The sequence below is a fragment of the Nerophis ophidion genome, linkage group LG20, assembly GCF_033978795.1.
Source record: "Nerophis ophidion isolate RoL-2023_Sa linkage group LG20, RoL_Noph_v1.0, whole genome shotgun sequence".
NCBI classification, from domain to species: domain Eukaryota; kingdom Metazoa; phylum Chordata; class Actinopteri; order Syngnathiformes; family Syngnathidae; genus Nerophis; species Nerophis ophidion.
The window spans coordinates 30,563,400-30,582,416 of record NC_084630.1 but is presented as its reverse complement, the minus strand read 5'-3'; the positions used below and the strand labels follow the sequence as shown (position 1 = coordinate 30,582,416).

Here is a 19,017-nt window from a genome sequence, read left to right as displayed (position 1 = left end):
AACTTCTGTAAATAAAATTGTAGCATGGCACATTGCATGCAAATAAATAAACTATAATACATCAATAAAGATATCAAGGATCATTAAATAGTAATAAAATTAGCTCAATGAAGTGCAAATTTAAAACTTATGTTTTCAATAAATCCATCCATTTATCCATCCATTTCTACCACTTGAATAAAATAATTCTGTAAATGTAGTATTGTACATGTAAATTGTATGCAAATAAAAAAATCACGTAAAACATTGAGATAACTATATATTTTACTAAGTGGATAAATCATGTATTTATCGTCAGTGTGTACTGGTGTTAAATACAATGTACACTTCATTGCACATGTAATATATCACAATATAAATGATTAAATGTGTTATAATTCCCCAAAAATGTTGCAGTAGTATACATGTGTATGACTGCTTTAGTGGCCCAATGCGCTTTTAGATGCTGGAATGTGTTTGTTGTGCTGCTGCCTTTTTTAAAGAAACCTTGCAGTGTTCAGTCATTTGTTCCACGACTGTTGCCGCAAGCCTAAAACACTTACAACACTTTTCTTTTCTTTGGAACAAACGTCTAGCTCTTGTTAGAGTTAGCATCAGGCATTTTTGCCTGGCTTATGAATCTCCGCTAAGGAAGGAAAGGGGTGGGCGAGGGCTACGGAAGCTCATAGGGGCAAAAAATATGCCGGAGCAAGAGAAAAAAAACATAGCTTTTTTTGGTTTTTAAATGTCTGCAACAAAAACCTCATATCAATCAATGAAACAGATATTTTGCCAAGACATGCTCAGAATGAGCCCTTTGAAATTTGAGACTCTAATTGTATATTTTGACCTTAGTTGCGTCAGCAAATATTTCCATATATGGTAGAGGTTTACCTGAAGAGCTTTACGCGAGTCTGACATTTTTATTCAGTTGTAGTCCAAAGTTTTAGTCAATACGTTCCTTGTTTTTCTCTATGCTCTTGTTGTGGGGCAGACTGACTCGTACATGCACATACATCTTAAAAATTGTCTGCTGTTACCATTTCTAGTTAAAAGTAGCAAACTGTTCTAACTTGTATTTGTCAATACACTCTATTAGGGTTATACGGTATACCGGTACTGGTATAGTATCACGGTACTAATGAATAAAAAACGCTACGATACTCTGCTTGAAAAGTACCGGTTCCGGGGCATGACGGCACGTCGTCACGTCATGACATTGCTGGTTTTGGGAGCAGAAGACCATGTTTGGCAGCGCACAATCACAGAGTACTTACAAGCAGACACAGTGTGTAGACAGAAAAGGGAGAACGGACGCATGTTGGCCTAAAAACTAAAGATAAAGGTGAAGTTATAACACTAAAACGCCCTCAGGAAGAGGTGCTTTAAGACATGGCTAGCGAGCTATCGGCGAACGTCCATTCGCAGTCGGCAGTGTCTTAGTTATTTCTAAATCACAAATCCTCGCCTCCATGGCAACAAATAAAGTAAGTTTCTTACAAGTATCGAGGAATAGCTAAACATGCTTCACTACACACCCTAGGAGGATACGATAGCTCACCGCTAACGGCAAGCTGGCACTCTGAATGTAAACAAATTCCATGGGTGGATCTACACCTGACATCCAATGTAATGATACCAAGTACAATAGTGTTTCTAGTTTCATCGATATTTTTTATTGCCGCAAAATATTTTTTTCCTTTATTTGAAAATCATATTATGTTTATAAAAACTCAATAAATAAATCCCTGGACCGATGAGGACTTTGAATATGATCAATGAATGATCCTGTAAGGACTTGGTATCGGATCGATACCGAAATGTGTGGTATCATCCAAAATGAACATAAACAGAAGAATAAGTGATTATCACATTTTAACAGAAGTGTAGATAGAAAATGTTAAAAGAGAAAGTAAGCAGATATTAACATTAAATGAACAAGTGGATTAATAATCCATTTTTACAGCTTGTCCTTAATAATGTTGACAAAATAATAGAATGATAATATAATACTGCATACGTCAGCAGACTAATTAGGAGCCTTTGTTTGTTTACTTACTAGTAAAAGACAAGTTGTCTAGTATGTTCACTATTTTATTTGAGGACAAAATTGTTCTTCAATCACAATAAGAAACATTTGTTCAATGTACTGTAACATTTTTTGGTCAAATAAAGCCAATAATGCCATTTTTTGCGATTCCCTTTATTTAGAAAAGTACCAAAAAGTATTGAAAAATATTTTGGTACCGATACCGGTACTAAAATATCGGAAGCACACCAACAGCAGAAATCTTTAAAAAACTAAACTCGGTTGACAGTAAAAAGTCGTTTTCGCAATTGTTGGATATGACTTGAAACCATAACCAAGCATGCATCACTATAGCTCTTGTCTCAAAGTAGGTGTACTGTCAGCACCTGTCACATCACGCCGTGACTTATTTTGTAGTTTATTTCTGTTTTCCTGTGTGTAGTGCTTTAGTTCTTGTCTTGAACTCCTATATTGGTGCATTTTTCTCTTTTTTGGTATTTTGCTGTAGCATTTTCATGTCTTCCTTTGAGCGCTATTTCCCGCATCTACTTTGTTATAGCAATCAATAATATTTCAGGTGTTTTCATCCTTTGTTGTGAGGACATTGTTGATTGTCATGTCATGTTCGGATGTACATTATGGACGCTGTCTTTGCTCCGCAGTAAGTCTTTGCTGTCCTCCAGCATTCTTTTTTTGTTTACTTTGTAGCCAGTTCAGTTTTAGTTTCCTTCTGCATCGCCTTCCCTAAACTTCAATGCCTTTTCTTAGGGGCACTTACCTTTTGTTTATTTTTGGTTAACGCATTAGACACCATTTTACCTGCACCCTGCCTCCTGCTGTTTCCGACCTCTACAAATCAATTAGCTCTCTGCTGCCACCTACTGATATGGAAGAGTATTACACGGTTACTCTGCCGAGCTCTAGACAGCACGGACACTCAACAACAACACATAATTTTCAGACTATAATTACTGGATTGCAAAAAATATTTTTAATCCAAATAGGTAAAATTAGATAATCTTCCACAGCACACTAGACTGTATCTCACGGCACGGCACAGTGGTTGAAAAACACTGCTCTAATGCACACATTTAAGGAGGGGGCTGCGAGTTTTCACAAGTGTAAAGTCAGACACAGGCAGGGGCCCTCTATGTCTCATATCTGTGTGCGATAAGAGTGGCAAGACACAGCTGTACAGACGACCACCCGTTCAAATACAGTCACAGGCCAAACCTCGCCCTGGGACTTGCTGTGAAGAAGATAGTGGTGGAAGAAAGACTAAAGGCCAATAGTGACCATTATCACAACGCCCTGGTGTGTGTGACTCTCATTATCATCATGGCGACAAAGGAAGACAAAGCAAAAGGTGCCTTAGCCTTAAAGCATTTAACATGACAACTCTCAAGAAGAGGATGACCTGACATGCTGTGAGGCACACTAAAACAACAAGTTTTGCAATGTCTACCGCGAATGATCATGTTGACAATTATTTCGACAAAGTCTGTTTCTTTCTTAAACGGTAAAGCGAAACCTACCACTTCCTTTTTTGCTTTCACCTGCCACTTCCGGAGGTAGAGTTGTATCTAAGTCTTTTTTGTGTGTGTGTGTGTGTGTGTGTTAGTGTTCTGTTTCTCCTCCATCTAAAAATAAAGTCATTAACCTGCAGGTGGAGAAGTTGGCGGCTGGCGTGACAGGCCCTGACGTTGTCAGATGACCCCTGACCTTGAGATGTCTTCCACGCTATTGACAGGACAGACAAAGGACAGGGCTTTTTCTAAGGATACATTTTTATCCCGCGTGACACGACTGTCATCCAACACGGGCGGTTTTGTTGTGTACCTTTGTTTGACACTCGACGGACGAGATGACTGTGCAGAAGACATGCACGTTTGTGCCTTTGCCAAATCTGCTGCAGTGTTAATGAGCTCGAGAGTTGAAGTTGGATGTTTTAAGGAAGTGCAGACATGCTAGCGTAACCCAATCTTCAACAGCTTGCAGTCCTTTAAAACAACAGAAAGAGAGCGAGTGAAGAGAAAAAGCGTGAGGGAGGGAGAAGGGAGTAAGACGGTTGAAATAAGGATCATATGTTTCTGACAGATCTTATCAACTCACTACACATCATGGGGCCTCTGCCACAATGCATTTATTACTGACAAAACACTGCTTCACAGAAGGGGGGGTTTACATTGTGTGTGGTGTGTGTAGGGCTGGGGGATATATCAAATATACTCAACATATCGCGGGTTTGTCTCTGTGCGATGTAGAAAATGACTATATCCTGAGTATTCAAGTATACGTTCTCACGCAGTTGCTTTTAGCTGCGGGCATTACACTACAGGCTTTCTCATTCTTTCTTGTCTCTCCTCACAGAGACATAAAACAAGCGCACCTTCTTACATACGTCACATACTGTCGCGCATGCAACGGCATACGCCCTCACCGAGCAGAGATGTAGCGGCATGGGTAAAGTTAGCGGTGGCAGGTGGTGCAAGCGGAGCTGTGCAAGTGGTAATATGAGAGAGACGTGCCAATCTGGTAACAAATGCAGGAAGAATAATGAATTCCCAAGAAAAACAACACGGGGTCCATCGTCTGGCGGTGGTTTGGCTTCAAGCGGGAAGATGTTGAACAGACAACCAAGTATGCGGCAAAAGTGTTGCTACAAAAAGTAGCAGCAATACTAATTTGTAGCATCATTTGTAAAGTCACCCGCTGAGAATAAAGAGTACTTGAAACTCCACATGTCAGCATCTTGCCGCATCAACAAAATGCCGAAGCTACCAGCATTGACCCAATTGAGCCTTGCATCTTCCATTTCTACATCAACATCGTATGAAAAAAAATAGTCAACAGAAGGATATAATGTCCGCAGTAACCAACCACATAGCGAAGGACATACACTATTTGATTTCCTATTACGCAGCTAATTTTTATTTTACAGTTTTTGAAATATCTTGTGTGACATCATGCACAAAAGTGCACTTTATTTGTTTTAAAATATTGTAGTGGTGTTCTGCACAAAAAGTGCACTTCAATTTAGTGTTGTTTGGATATGTCATCTTATTGACATGCAAAAAAGTGCACTAATAGCTTGTTTTTAAATATCTCTGACAATCTTGCACTTTCTGTTTTGAAATGTCATGAATGTTTGCGCCACTGCTTATGCTATGTTTAATAAATATAGTTTTGGTAAATTGACTTAGTTGTGATTTCCCTCTCTGCATGTAAGTTTAAAATGAGCATATATTAATGCTGTATGAAGAAGAATGTTTTAATGTAGACACATAGAATTATCATATTGTTGTGATTTTACATATCAAGTGTTAATTCAAGGCTAAGGCAAGATATTGAGATACATACAGTGTATCGCGATATGGCCTAAAAATATCAAGATATTAAAAAAAGGCCATATCGCCCAGCCCTAGGACATACACAATTTGATTTCCTATTATGCAGCTAATTTTTATTTGATAGTTTTTGAAATATCTTGTGTGACATCATGCACAACAGTGCACTTTATTTGTTTTAAAATATTGTAGTGGCGTTTTGCACAAAAAGTGCACTTTAATTTTGTGTAGTTTTGATACGTCATCTTTGTGACATCATGCACAAAAGTGCACTAATAGCTTGTTTTAAAATGTCTCTGACAATCTTGCACTTTCTGTTTTGAAATTACATGAATTTTTGTGCCACTGCTTAATAACAGTTTAATAAATATAGTTTTGGTCAATTGACTTAGTTGTGATTTCCCTCTCTGCATGAAAGTTTAAAATTAGCATATATGAATGCAGTATTAAGGAGAATGTTTTAATGTAGACACATAGAATCATCTTACTGATGTGGTTATATTCATCAAGTGTTCTTTTAAGGCTAAGGCAAAATATCGAGATACATATCGCGTATCTTGACATGGCCTATAAATATAGAGACATTAACAAATGTCTAGGTGTGTGTAGGGTTGGGTATCGAGTATCGAGCATCTATTGGAACCGGGACAAACTTTCCGATTCTCCCGGAATCGTTCAAAAGTTTAAATTTCGATTCCTAGTTTCGATACCCAGCCCGCCGACCGGAAAAAAAAAAAAAGTCCGCCGACCGGAAGGAAAAGCCGCTGAACACCAACGAAGAGGCGCCCACCGCCGGAAGTGTTAGCATAGCCGAGCCTTTGTAGCCGAGCGAGTCAGTCAAGCATGGATAGCGGGATTCGGCGGTCGAAAGTGTGGCTTTAATTTACTAAAAGTAATTACATATCGACGAAATGTAACACGTGCGACAGGACTGTTTCGTGCTTATGAGGGTGCACGTCGAACATGATGAAGCACCTCCGAGTTCATGGAGTACAAATAAATGCGTGTCCCGTCTTCGACGCGCTGCGCCGACCGCCCTCCTCTGCCTCTTCCGACGCCCAACCTGGCACCTCGGTGACTGCACTGCAGTCCGAAGCCGGTAAGTAAAACAATATATATGCAATAAATAATGTGTTTTGCGGCAACGTTGAGGCAGCTAACAAATTAGCCCACATATTTTTTCCTAGACAATTTACAACCTGCTAGCCAGGCTCCGCGATGTGCTCAGCGTACTCCGTTCACCGTAGCGGCAATGGGGAAGATGTCGGTGCCACAGACGGAAGAGTGCCACAGAAAGGCCAATGCTCACATAGTCAAAAGACTGCATCCCTTTTCTGAGGTGGAATCTCCAACATTTAGGTTAGTTAAGCAATAACGTTAGAGCTAAGCTAATTGATACTGGGCTAAACAGTAACAGCAACATTACATGTTTATGTTTTCAGGGATATGGTGAAAACTCTCAACCCAAAATACATACCACCTTTCAGGGACTACCTGTCAAACACATTGATCCCGGCATGGTACAAGAAGAATCGGAAATGAGAATCCTCAGGAATCGGAATCGAAACAAAGAATCTGAACCGTTCGAATTCAAACGATACCCAACCCTAGGTGTGTGTGTACATCTTTCGAAGAGAAGGGAGCATTGTTTCGCCCATAAAACAGGTGTGTGTCCGTGCACGTTTGTTGGTAAATGCATGTATTTGAGCTTTTTAGTGTGCATGGCCTGCATATGTGTGTGTGTGTGTGAGTGTGTGCATACTTCAACTAGCCTCCACCTGAATGGCCTGAGGCTGTGGTACCAAGGTTGTCAGAAGACAAACAGAGACACAGGAAGCCCAAGCCAGCAGCCCCGAGGACAACACACACACACACACACACAGACACACACACACACACACACACACACACACATTATTGCATACCTACCACGCACTCTCCCGTTGTCTGCCACACACACACACCTGCCATCTCACCAAAGGTTCTGCTTCCTAAGCCCACAAAACATCACTTAAACACGCGCGCACACACCTTCTCTCCCCTCCTTCTCGCACGCAAGTATTTAGGCCCGGCCCGTCCCTCAGGACCGGTGCTCTGTGCCAAGTCTGGGCTGGCATGGTCCACAGAGGGGTGTCCTCAGGCACGGCTTGCCAAGTCAAAGACCCTTTCATGTTCAGCCTGCATGCTCAGGGTGGTAAAGCTTTAACAAACAGCCCTCACACACATGCACACAGAACCATAAACAGTTTAAGTGGTCAAAACCGCACTTGCACACAAACTTGCACACATATGCACAAGTTTTATTACGACAGCAGATTCACACCCAAGATGTTAACATACACTTCACTTTGGCACTCGCATGCAGCCAAAGCTGCTAAAACTTGATGCAACGCAAACTATGATGGACAACGGCTGAGGTGAAATTGATGTGACATTAAAATCATTTTATAGCCGAAGTCAAATGTATTATTCTTGTCTCACACAAACAAACACACACACACTTTCTTGTATTTTTTACTTTTTTGACACCTCCGAAAAATGCCTACCTCTTTAGGACCACCCTTTCTAGATAAATAAAGATTTGTATATACAACATTAATAATATAAACAAATGATGCATATATAAAAAAGCTTGTTGTGAAAAATGAGTTGGAATTTCACAAGAAAAAGGTCACAATTTCCACAAGAAAAAGGTAGAATTTTGGCAGTATTATAATAAAAGTCATAATTTTACTCAACGCAAGTCAAATTTTTACAAGAAAAACTGAATATTTGTGCAATATTATGATAAGAGTTGGAATTTCACTCAATAACAGTCGCAATTTTAGTACAAAAGCTTAAAATGTCGGCCATTTTATGAAGTCGTAATTTTACTCAAAAAAAATCACAGTTTTATAAGAAAACTTTAAAATAATGGCAAATGTATAATACCAATCAGAATTTTAATTGGCAAAATGATGACATTTGTTTATTTTTCAAGAACAACAAAAAAATTGGCAACATTGTGATAAAAGTCGGAATTTTATACGAAAAATGTCACCATTTTGTATTAAAAAGCAATAATTTTACATTAAAAAGTAATAATTTTACGAGAAAATATTTCAATATTACAGAAACAGAAAGAATATCAGAAAATTTTCCCAATTTTATAAGATACACATTGTGAGAAACACTGTTTTTAGTTAATGTATCTTTTTTTTATTTTTTGTTTGTAATTGTTTTTTATTCTTCATGATTTACTTCAAGGTATTACAATATGTCTCTATATACACATTTATTTTGTTAATTTTCGCCCAAGGGGGCACATTTCATTTTTCTTACAAGGACTTGTTTTTATGTATGTTGGCCAGAGGGGGCGCACTTCAAATTTTTACACACACTTGTTTTTTCATGTGTTGCCCAGAGGGGGAGCACTTTTAAAACCAACAGACAGTCAATTTGAAAAATCCCTCCTTTTGGGACCACCCTAATTGTGCTAGATTTCACCACCAGAGGTGCAAATGAGACATTCTCTATTAGACGGAATGCTTTTCCGTATTGGGACCATGATTTTGGTCCTAACTTGTTCACCGGTCTTCATATGGAAGGTACTTTTCCTTGTTGATGTCTCAAGAAGGTTAGAAATGGCGTGCACATTGAATACACAATATCTATGCATGTAGTAGATGTCAAAGTTAACCCTTTAATCACAAAACAAAATTGCATTAATCACTTTTAAACACAGATTAGTTGCGCAATTTATTTTGAGCACACATGCTCTTTTACCTAGACGGAGCAGGTTGCTTTACGGTCAGTGATCAAGTGAATGCATACGTCGGTGCAAAGATGAGTCACAGGTGTGCCAGCTTGCTATATTTAGTTCAGAACAAAACCTGACGATGCTTTAGATAAAAGTTTTGAACAAATAAATGATGTGCATTCCAAGTAAATAATTTTAAAAAATGTTCCTGTATGAAATTCTTGCAATTAAATTACATATCTGTCAAAATATCGGGGTCTTTTTGAAGCAGGTAATTTACTGTGGTTAATTGTGATTAATCAAAATGGAAAAAAAGTGTGGTTAATCTGAATAAAAATGTACTCATTTGACAGCAGTAGTATTAGTGTATGTTTTAAGAGCTGCTGTTGCTTTTATTTAATGCAGAACACGCCACTGAAATTAATAATTGGTGGGTTGTTTTTTTTATAATGTGGAATTAAAAAAATTATGTTATTTAAACTATATAATTTGATTAATTTTTAAATATTTGTTGCGCTTTACTGAAAGATTTTAAGTTAAATACACATACACATACTGAACATTGGATCAAAATTGCAAACATTGATACCATTAAATACGGAAATAATACGCTGACATTAGTCGTTTCAGAGAGCGGACTAATACTCTTTTTTTAGAATTAAAATTAAATTACGATGATTAAGGCTGTCACATACACACACATATGATAAAAGCAGAAAGTGGCGAGCTCTTCGAAAACATAAGGATTTAAAAACGCTGGCTATTGTCGCTATACTGCGAAGTAAAATCATACGCTTTTCCAAACTATTCTTTTGTAGCATAATGTTATATTCTCACTGATCTCCAGTGTGCCAACAAGTAGGATATCAAGCTGGAAGCATGTTAGAAAGTCAGTGTTCTTCAGGTAAACAAACACTTTAAAGAAATAATAGTATCCTAACTGCTCTCATGCATTTTCCCAATATTAAAAGCAACAGGATCTATGTTGTTATTATCGCCTTACAGTACGTATAAATTATACAGTTTCAATAAATGTATTCAATTATAACGTTGTGTGAGCCTCTTTAAAAATAGTGTAAGCACACAATTACAACACATTTTAAATATAAAAACATTGGTCTGAAAAGACCACACAGCATATAAACTGCTGGATTACACAGTTTGTTGAAAGTGAAAATACTTTCCAAAATCACCTTGCATGTTATGTTGTAACTTGCAAATAATTGTGCCATCATTTTCTTCGTTTAATTCTAAGAAAAGCCCTCTTCATCCGGCTGTAATTAGCCCCCCTCTCCACAGATTTGTGCCTCTCGCCGCCCCTGCTGTTTACCTTTATTAAAAATTGTAAGAGCCCACAGCTAAAAATAGAACCGAATTTATCAGCGCTCAGAGCAACTGTAGGATCCAATTACAGTCATTTTTTTGCAGACAATGGAGTGTGCATGCTGAAATTATTAGCTGGTGTCCAGTAATTACAATAGTGTGCATCTGGGTCTTTTCAGTATCAATTAAAGTGATCACCCAAACAAAGCACTGTATGTGAACTTACAAAGCGAACCATATGCACACACATCGGCCACAGGCAAAAGATGTCCCACCACTCTCTCTCACACACACACACACACACACACAAACACAACATATTACTCACCCCCCGGCCCCCTGACAGACACCCATTGAGTATATATGTACGCTGGTGAAAGACAGAGGGACTGGTGGTTTGGAGAAAAGTGGCACGGCGCCAATTTTGACCCTGCTAAATACCTTTGTCTCGACAACAAACAGGGGAGGCAAGCTGCCGCACGAAGACACACGACAGCCTCGGAGAGATGTTGCAAGGAGTGCGGTCTTCCTCAGCACAGTAGAAAAAAAGGGCAGGCATGATTAACTTCGTATTGATTGAAAGTCAAGGTTCCAATAATGGCAGGATGCAGAAGTTGTTCGATTGGGCTCCGTTGTCCTCATTAACACACTGGTGAGGATGCAAGTGGTGTCAGTGTGGATAAATGCATTTGGACATGAACAATGTGGCCTTGATAAACTCGGGAACCGGTGGAAAGAATGAAGAAACTGACTGTAAACAGCTGAGCATTTTTAAAAAAGAACCCTATAGTTTCCGATCGTCTGTGAGGCCGTGAATATGTACAGGAACCTGACAGGTGATTGGATGAGCGAGGAAAACGCAAGGACAAGGGAGGACGTGTAGCGTGTGGGTGTGTGTACCGTGAGAGAGATGTCAGCTTCTTGAACGTGCGACGCTCGCGGTGAACTAACCATGACTACGTCCCCAAAAAAAGAAAGATAGAGAGTTTAATTCCGCATAGACAGATTCCTTTATCTTCACTGCCAGCGACGCTGGCTTTTTAACTATGCGCTTGTAATTAGCGACAAGAAAATATGTAACATTTTTAGGCACTCAGCAGTTTCTGAAAAGCAGTCATTTTTTCAAAGCAGGCCTAGCGTGCACACTGCATTTTTGTTTTTTCCTTTAAGGTCGCTCATAAAAAATGATTCCTTAAACAATGACTCTGTAGAATATTTCTTCTATTAATCAATGTGTGTGTATGAAATGTCCTATTGTTTCAAACTGTCATTCAAATTTTATGATTGAATAAAATGTCTAGAAACTTCAAATGCATGTTGCTTCACTTCCTCGAATGGCCCCTTTTTAAGTGCTCATACATTGCTACTGTGGAAGGTAATTTATAATTTGCACAGAGAGCAACATGTTTTTCTTTTTCTTTTCTATGATTATGACACTGGTCGACTATGACCTTTTTCCCACTCAAAAGGCTTGCTTTGGGCTGCCATCTTTCCCCCATACAAAGCTCACAAATCGGCATATTTACGCCATTGATGACCGAGGGGATGAATAGCCTAATTCAGCGGTAAAATCAGGAGAAATTTAAAAAAATGTATAATCTCCATATTATTTTTCTATAGGTGGTAAAACGGCTCTTTTAATTCTCAAGATTGCCAACCTCTGGCTTAAACTGTTATGTGACTAAATGTGCTATTGTGTGGTCGTGTTTATTAGTTCACGACAATAAGCATTTACATAATTGTAAAAACAAAAATGCCAGTTTCTTCTGGACTGCGTTGCGTGTAATAGAATCCCGTTTTGCACGAAACCGTAGTATTGTAGTTGTGTGTGAGAAACGGTCATCTGCTCGGTTTCTGGGCCATCCATAATCTGGAGACAAGCTATGTTGTCCCTATGCATATCTTAAATTGTTTATCATGCAAATGATGGCACGCAGGCTGCGCTGCCCTGTCCTAACGGCCCAGGGCTCCAGACTGCAGACCGCAGCCCCAGCTGCATCCATGAGACTTCCCAGACAGCCTCAGCTGTCCCATTGAGGCACAGCTTCAGCTCTAGGGCTAGGTCTTTTGGACCCCCCCCACCCCCCCATTCCCACCTCACCCCTTCCAACTTCAAGCATTCTCTTCACTAATTTCAATCGCTTCCATAACAGACCATTATTCGCATCACCTGAAGACACAGTGGCCTGTACATATAACATAATCCACTGGAATAGAGTGGGGAGAGAGTGCATATAAATGTCTCATATCTGTGTGACGCTCTAGCAGAGCAGGGGGAGAGAACATGGCAGCGACCATATGTGGTTCGGGTGGCGCACTGGCACTGCCAGTCAGGATCCATCATCTCGGATGCAGCACAACAGAGGTGATGACATGGAGTCTTTCTCACACCATGCCTGCATCTTCTTTTTAACTTAAACATTATTCTATCTAACAGGACACAGCCTGGACCTAATAAAAGTATCCATTATCCCAGTGGTTCTCAAATGGGGGTACGCGTACCCCTGGGGGTACTTTAAGGTATGTCGAGGGGTACGTGAATTCATCCATCCATTTTCTACCGCTTATTCCCTTTTGGGGTTGCGGGGGGCGCTGGCGCCTATCTCAGCTACAATCGGGCGGAAGGCGGGGTACACCCTGGACAAGTCGCCACCTCATCGCAGGGGTACGTGAAATTTTTTGTAAATATTCTAAAAATAGCGACAATTCAAAAGTCCTTTATAAATATATTTATTGAATAATACTTCAACAAAATACGAATGTAAGTTCATAAACTGTGAAAAGAAATGCAATAATGCAATATTCAGTGTTGACAGCTAGATTTTTTTGTGGACATGTTCCATAAATATTGATATAAAAGATTAATTTTTTGTGAAGAAATGTTTAGAATTAAGTTCATGAATCCAGATGGATCTCTATTACAATCCCCAAAGAGAGCACTTTAAGTTGGTGATTATTTCTATGTGTAGAAATCTTTATTTATAATTGAATCACTTGTTTATTTTTCAACAAGTTTTGAGTTATTTTTATATCCCTTTTTCCAAATAGTTCAAGAAAGACCACTACAAATCAATTTAATAAATCAGAAAATGATGTCATAGTGCTGTATTTTACTTCTTCTATCCATTTTTTTCAACCAAAAATGCATTGCTCTGATTAGGGGGTACTTGAATTAAAAAAATGTTCACAGGGGGTACATCACTGAAAAAAGGTTGTGAACCACTGCATTATCCGACCAAGCGGTGTCTCTATTTCGCAATATCTAGCTCCATGAGGCCTATAAATAAATCTCTGTAAATCTCTGCCCCTAATGCGAGCTCCTGACCCCACGACATCATGTGAATTTTGTTGCATGAGGATCTAAATGAGCAAAGAAAAACATGTTCAAGCAGCTGACAAGGCCAAGAGGCAAGTGGGCTATATGAGGATGTGTCCGTATGTGTGTTTGCGTGTGTGTGCCTGTGTGCACTCACACAGAGGGCAGATGTTTAGCAAACTGCACACTAATGAACAGTGGTCATTCAGCGCAGCAGAGAGCTAACTAGCTAACAACTGCTAACAGCCTCGCCATCTGCGGAACTGCGGCCCTCACTAATCCAGGACAGTGGTGCACATTGTTGAGTGCTGCTCTCCGCGCATTTAGCCTGAATTGGCTTCAAATTAAACCGCCTCATCCAAGTCAACCAGGCCAAACTGGCAAATGGTAAGGAAATGAATAAACATCTGAATAGGCTTTGCTGGGCAAAATCAAACCCTGGCATGTAAAACCAGCCATAAGACACCCACGCTTGTTATCACTACAGGCCGATTGGGTCCCGGTAGACCGCTAATAAACCAACAAGCAGCATTAACAAGCCCTTAATTACTCAAGTCACAAGGCAATATGAGATCCGAAAATGCCACCAATTTACACAATTCTGTTTATGTTTTTTACCGGTAAGTTTTTTGGTCTGCATAGGTTTTATAGAACAGGAGACAGGACAGTGGAATAATGCTGGCAGGGAGAGATGCATGTCTCTGCACCACAAGAGGACACAGGATCTATGCACATCTGTAATCCATTCTTTCTTCACATAATCTGTTTCTTTCTCTGACTGTCGTTTCTCACTGAAAATGTTTCCGTTCCTCACAATAATTGTCGGGATGGTTGCTCTTTAAGTGAGTTCAGTGCTCAAGCTGAAGGACATTCAACGGCCTTAAACACTTCTAACCCATAGCCCAAGTTTAACTCTTCCAAAGCGTGTTTACCTGTGATATTCTCCTGCTTGGGGATTATTCCTTGCAAGGGTGCAGATAAACAATCCTCGTCCTGCGGCGAGACCTGAACGGCCACCTCGACAGGGTGACACACCCTTCGCGGGTAGTGGGTTCTTGAGTGCGTGGATGACGTGGAGAGGGGCGAGGAGAGCGGCGAGGACGGCGGTCTGTCGAGAGGTTTGTCCATGCAAAGGCTCCCATGGCACTGCCTCCGTTTGTGTTCAATGAACAGCAGGATGTCAGCCAAGGGGAAGTGGGACTGGCACTGGCCACAGGTCAGCAGGTCCTGGTCCCCTTTTAGGGGCTCGCCCTGAGCAACTCCCAGTCTGGGGGAGTCCTGGCAGTTGTCTTCTGGAACCACGCCTAATAGTGGCTCAGCTGGAAGGAGGGGGGCAAACAAGTAAACAGAATGTGAGATGCTGTGCAGGGAGATGAACACAAATGTGTAAATTACATGATCAACACAGACCGCTGAGAGTAGCACGTAGGAACACTGCTGAGAAAGAAGACAAAAAGAAAAGAAAGAACTTCGATAAGGGCTGACATGCTCTGCAAGCGATTAAGACGCTTGACCCTCTTTATTGTGCTGCCAATCTCACGTTTTAATGAACCTAACACCTCAGAGAATCAAAAAATAGATTCTAATTTGAGTTCAGGATGATTGGACCCCATTTTGTGGAAAGTGCTGGGATCCTGTGAACCATGGTTAGACATTCAGGGTTGGATGTAGAGTAGGTCCCTGAAGTACCAACAGAGAGTAGAGAGAGAGAGAAAATTCATCTAGCCACATGGTAAATGACATTGGACCCGCCAACTGGGATGTTGAGATAAGATGTGATGAATTCTTGCTACCGGTTCAAACTTTAATTCCATGTCAGGTCAGACGAGAAGGTGTTGGGGGACTATGCAAGATAGGGCCTGCTACCTGTATGTTCAGCTGCATTAAAGATGAGGGAATTTGCCACGCTTTTCCTGAAGCTTATCTTAACCAGCTTACGCCACGGACATCAGCGAGGTGTGTGAGGTTGGGTTAAGGAGAACGATTTCCTTCAAAACCAAATAATCACATTTTTGATGGAAAGCCGGAGTGATGTGAATACGTTTGAACACTCAAATGTGTTGTTGATTTTCAAGGCCGGAATTGAAAGTGGTTTGGAATAGTGTTTAACGCACAGCTCCTAATTTACCAGTCTATTTACGTTCCCATCCTCACCTATGGTCGTGATCTTTATGTCATGAAAGAAAGGACAAGATCACCGGTACAAGCGGCCGAAATGAGTTTTCTTCCGCCGGGTGGCGGGGTTCTCCCTTAGAGATGTGAAGTGAATTATAATTATATAGCGCTTTTCTCTAGGGACTCAAAGCGCTTTACATAGTGAAACCCAATATCTAAGTTTCATTTAAACCAGTGTGGGTGGCACTGGGAGCAGGCGGGTAAAGTGTCTTGCCCAAGGACACAACGGCAGTGACTAGGAAGGCGGGAGCGGGAATCGAATCTGGAACCCTCAAGTTGCTGGCACGGCCACTCTACCAACCGAGCTATGCCGAGATAGGGTGGGAAGCTCCGTCGTCCGGGAGCAGCTCAAATTAAAGCCGCTGCTCCTCCACATCGAGAGGAGCCAGATGAGGTAGTTCGGGTATCTGGTCAGGATGCCACCCGAAAGCCTCTCTAGGGAGGTGTTTAGGGCACGGGGAAGACCATGTCTCCCGACTGGCCTGGGAACGCCTCGGGATCCTCCGGGAGGAGCTGGATGAAGTGGTTGGCGAGAGGGAAATCTGGGCTTCTCTGCTTAGGCTGCTGCCCCCGTGAGCCGACCTCGGATAAGGTGAAGAAAATGGATGGGTGGATGGATAAACAAAAATAATGCCTATGCTACTTTACCTGTAATATATAATTAATTATTCTAGTCTTTGATGTGTTTATTAATACATAGACACACCCTTGATTTGCAAAACATTAATAATTTTAACAACGTAAAATACATTTAAAGCAAGACTCAAGGTTATAATTTAACCAGGGAGTGCACAAATAAGTTAATTTTGTCAACATGAGTTCTTGAATTAAATGTAATCCAATATGCAAACTGAAGTAATTATATTTATGGGGAGGATGGTTATCTTTAATAACGTTATGCTTGGGTACAATACATCAAATGAAATGAAAATAAACCTCTCTTGTTTACTATATTATCCCCTATTATTATCCCCATATCTCTCCAAAACATAACATATGGCATCCCTATACAATTGGTCATCTGCATCGGTTTAGTAAGACAATATAGGAGAGGAAAAAAAGTGGATCAAGTTCAAGTTCATAGAAGCCTCTGCAGGAGCTGCGAGCATAGCGCGCCCCCTACTGGCCAAAACAGTGACGGCCACTTCCCAAATGAAAGCATTCGCTCTGCGAGAGCATAATTGCTTTCAGTCGACCCGGAAGGAACGGGGGCACATGTATGTCAAAAACATTTAAGAGGAAAAAAAAATTTAATTATAAAAGTATATTTGCTAAATATCACATTAAGTGAACGTATGGTTATGTGTTTACTTGCACATGCGCGGTGTCAACACTCAATCACCGAAACACTACATGGCGTGACCATTAAAATAAAAACAATAATAGATGTTAACTTCTTTTCCGACGTAAGAAAAAAAAGGTCAACACGTGGACTTTGTGACGTCTAAAAAGCGTCATACAGTTGTAAGATCCGCGTTGTGCACTTCCTGGTTCCAAACAGGAATAATTGTGACATCGTCGCGTTTGTGCCGAGTAAACGTTACAACCTGTCCATTCATCTTTTAAAAACACAATCAATGTGAACTAAATGAAAGTTGTCACGTTGTCTTGACACCTTGGATAAGAGTTGTTTCACGCATTAAAAAAAAAACATGTCTGAAGAAAGTAACCCCCCCCCCCCCTTCTCTTTCTCTCTTTCTCTCTCTTTTGCTGCTAAAATAAAGCAGTAAAGAAATAACAAAATATTAAAAAAATAAAAAAAAAACACTTACGCGAAAAGTCCCGTTTGCTCAAGTGCTGCGGTTTGCCTTGCTTGCGGCGAGACATGTTGGATCAAAGGGCGGCTTCTCGGCGGATATCACATCGGGAAATCCAGGTAGACTCCAAGTGAAAAGCTCCTCATGGACGCGTCCGGCGGGGTCCGGCGGCAGGAACACGAAGCGGCGGCGGCTCTATCACGCACCGAACACGGCCGAGGCGGAGTAGCGCGCGGCGGGCTGCGTGGAGGAGATCCTCATGACTTTTTGCGCACGGAGAGACTGGTTGGTGATGATGATGGTGATGATGATGATGGGGGGTTTCAGTGAGAGAAGACCCCCTCCTCCGCCCTCGTCCTACCTCCTTCACCTCCTCCCCTCTCCAAGCCCCCGAGCTGCAAGTTCAAGTGCGGACGTCACGTTCCCGCGAACTTGAACGTCAGGAGATGGGCCAAAGTGAGACTTGAAGTGGGAGGGGTGTGTAGGCGTGGCCGAGGCGTTCGGTGGGCGGGGACAGCCGACGCATGCACCAATGGACGTTGACTATAGGCTACCTATTGGGGTTGGGGAGGGAGTACCCGGATGGCAGAGTAGTACACAGAGAACGGAGGGGGCGGGACTTAGGTTCAAAAACATATATGGCAGAGGGGTTAGTGCGTCTGCCTCACAATACGAAGGTCCTGTAGTCCTGGGTTCAATTCCAGGCTGAGGATCTTTCTGTGTGGAGTTTGCATGTTCTCCCCGTGAATGCGTGGGTTCCCTCCGGGTACTCCGGCTTCCTCCCACCTGGGGATAGGTTGATTGGCAACACTAAATTGGCCCTAGTGTGTGAATGTGAGTGTGAATGTTGTCTGTCTATCTGTGTTGGCCCTGCGATGAGGTGGTGACTTGTCCAGGGTGTACCCCGCCTTCTGCCCGATTGTAGCTGAGATAGGCGCCAGCGCCCGCCGCGACCCCGAAAGGGAATAAGCGGTATAAAATGGATGGATGGATAAATTGAGTTTGAGTTTATTTGGAACATGCATGCATACAACATGAGGCGTCACAATTCAACATGTTCGAAAAGGAGTTGGAAGAATCGGAGCTTATTTAAAGGCCTACTGAATTGAGCTGTTCTTATTTAAACGGGGATAGCAGGTCCATTCTATGTGTCATACTTGATCATTTTGCGATATTGCCAGATTGGTTCTTAAAAGATTTTAGTAAAGAACATCCACGATAAAGTTCGCCACTTTTGGTCGCGAATAAAAAAGCCTTGCCTCCTCACATTGTTTATAATGGGAGCCTCCAACAAAAAGTGATATTTGGACCAAGAAAACAACAATTTCCCCATTAATTTGAGCGAGGATGAA

The 19,017-nt window shown here is 41.2% G+C and overlaps 1 protein-coding gene across 1 annotated transcript in view; it reads right to left on the bottom strand.

Moving 5' to 3' along the window:
- LOC133538996 (B-cell lymphoma/leukemia 11A-like) overlaps nt 1-18,103 on the bottom strand; it is a 94,314-nt gene extending 76,211 nt beyond the window's left edge. The window contains exons 1-2 of the mRNA XM_061880984.1: nt 17,681-18,103; nt 14,666-15,052 (exon numbers count right to left, since the gene is read on the bottom strand). Coding sequence (XP_061736968.1) covers nt 14,666-15,052; nt 17,681-17,735 — 442 coding nt within the window. The 5' untranslated portion in view covers nt 17,736-18,103. The remainder of the gene's footprint in view (nt 1-14,665; nt 15,053-17,680) is intronic.
- Between the last annotated feature and the right edge of the window lie 914 nt (nt 18,104-19,017).